The sequence below is a fragment of the Octopus bimaculoides genome, chromosome 6 (genome assembly GCF_001194135.2).
Source record: "Octopus bimaculoides isolate UCB-OBI-ISO-001 chromosome 6, ASM119413v2, whole genome shotgun sequence".
Lineage (NCBI taxonomy): Eukaryota > Metazoa > Mollusca > Cephalopoda > Octopoda > Octopodidae > Octopus > Octopus bimaculoides.
In genome coordinates this window covers 10,062,630-10,064,672 of record NC_068986.1, presented here as the reverse complement: position 1 = coordinate 10,064,672, position 2,043 = coordinate 10,062,630, and the positions used below count along the sequence as shown (strand labels likewise).

General features: G+C 37.5%; 1 protein-coding gene and 1 long non-coding RNA gene across 2 annotated transcripts in view; one reads left to right on the top strand and one right to left on the bottom strand.

The window, feature by feature from the left end:
• LOC128248097 (uncharacterized) overlaps nucleotides 1-1,708 on the bottom strand; it is a 119,781-nt gene extending 118,073 nt beyond the window's left edge. The window contains exon 1 of the mRNA XM_052968607.1: nucleotides 1,256-1,708. Coding sequence (XP_052824567.1) covers nucleotides 1,256-1,295 — 40 coding nt within the window. The 5' untranslated portion in view covers nucleotides 1,296-1,708. The remainder of the gene's footprint in view (nucleotides 1-1,255) is intronic.
• LOC128248098 (uncharacterized) overlaps nucleotides 1,266-2,043 on the top strand; it is a 21,887-nt gene continuing 21,109 nt past the window's right edge. Inside the window, exon 1 of the long non-coding RNA XR_008264361.1 lies at nucleotides 1,266-1,362. This is a non-coding gene — a long non-coding RNA (uncharacterized LOC128248098). The remainder of the gene's footprint in view (nucleotides 1,363-2,043) is intronic.

The following is a 2,043-nucleotide window of genomic DNA, read 5'->3' as shown; positions in this document are numbered from 1 at the left end:
ATATTTATTGAAATACGTAAGGGATGTGAGTTTTTAAAGTATATAAAGATCCAACTAAGACGAGTTCTTCGCATTTTCGTAAAAAAAAAAAAAAAAGTTAATGAATTCGTCAGGTAAGTTTGACATTTTGGTAGACGAAGGAACTAGTTGAAAGATGTGCAGGAATACGGACATTGAGAGAGGGGGGAACAGAAAGTAGGTAATTACAAGTATAAAACAAAAGGTTTTGATTAAACATCAGTCATTATTATTAGTAGTAGTAATAGTAGTAGTATTTGTATTGTCTTCATCATCCTAGTTTTATAACTGTTATTACTTTAATAGGACGCTTCCTGTGGTATTCAATAGCAGGAGACGAGAAGGTAGGTCTGGGTTTGTGGGTTGCGAGAGAGCAGCGAGCGATGTGTCATATTACACACACAGAGAAAGAGCAGCTGAAATTCCGCGAGAGAGAGCCGAGAGGTGGACAAAGTGACCAGAGCAAACTATAGATGAATAGTTTTTAATATTGGTCGGACACGTAGTAAACACATTCCTAATTAGATATTCATGTAAAATGTAGCTGTAGTTTCATTTTTAGTTGAAGAATATCATGTATAAGTAAAGAACTTAGTCGAGTTTCAAAGTTAAATTCACACACATACACACACACATACAGAAGGGGAGAGAGAGAGAGGAATAGATATTAGTTTTTGAAGTTGAATAACTTTGATTTGGGATGGAGAACAAATATTACATATCGATGACTAAAATAGATATTTCAATAAGATTTTTTTTAAAAAAACGGGACCTTGTGAGGGAAGGAAAAAACATGAGTTTTTAAGTTGAAAAAAAAAAAAAAAAAACCAAGGATGTTGTTGAAAAACATATCAGAGATACAAGTTAGAGCGAACGAATAAAAGATGCAACAGGTAGTTCATATAAACACGCAGACACACATCACTGCCGTCATCATTATAATGCCTCTCAAATTAGTTTAGTTGAGATGATAGCATTATTATCATTCCTATTATTGTTGTTGTTGTTTTTCTTCTAACTTTCAAGAAGGATGAAATGATTTTCAATGAGACGATGACGGCTGCTTTTCCCCCCATCCACATATGATCCAGCCCAAACTCTTCTTCCTCCACCCTTCCGACAAAACAAGACATAACAACAAATTAATTTTAAAAAGAGGAAAACTCAATTATATATATAATTTGGATGAAATTGATAATTATTGCTGTTTTTTACTGTCAAATGACAACAGACTTACCAAGAAGAGGCCGTGGATTGGACTGTTTTCGACGTGACATGATGATGGAGCACCTGTAGAGTAAATGAAATGATGAGCATGCGTAATAGAGGATGTTGGCGAACCAGGTAACACCACTACCACCACTACATCTAGTGTTTATTGCAGCAGCAGCTAACCTGCTGCTGCTGCTGTTGCTGTTGCTATCACTTGCCTTCTTCTCCCACCAGTCTCTCTCTCTCACTCTTTATCTATCTATCTTTATCTCTGATTCTCTACGTCTTTCCCTCCCTCTTTTCCTCAACCTCTATCTATCATTTTCTAATATATCGCAGTACAGCTTGTTGCACTTCATTCTATTCCACCACCACCACCACCACTACTTTTCTTCTTTTTCTTCGTTTCATTTCTTTTTTTCTTATCCAACTTTCTTCTTTCTTGTCTTCTTTATCATTCGCTTCGTGTTAACCCCCCCATCCTTCCCCCACCGCCCCTCCACGCCCTTATTACTTGCTTCCCTCCTCCTCCTCCTCCTCTTGCATATTGTCATTTACCAAGTCGTCATCACTCATCACGGTTTTCTCCCTCTCTCTCTCTCTGTGTCTTACTCTTTTTCATTCCCCTCACTTTATTCTCTTTTCTTTCTCTCTTTATATTCTCATTCTCTTTCTTTTTTTTTCTTTTCTTCCCTCCTCTTTTTTTCTTGGTTCCCGTCTTCGTTTTTCTTCACATCTGCACACCCTGTCCCTCCCTCTCTCTCTCTCTCTCTCTCTCTCTCCTCCCCAACATCCGTCTTCTCCACTACCACA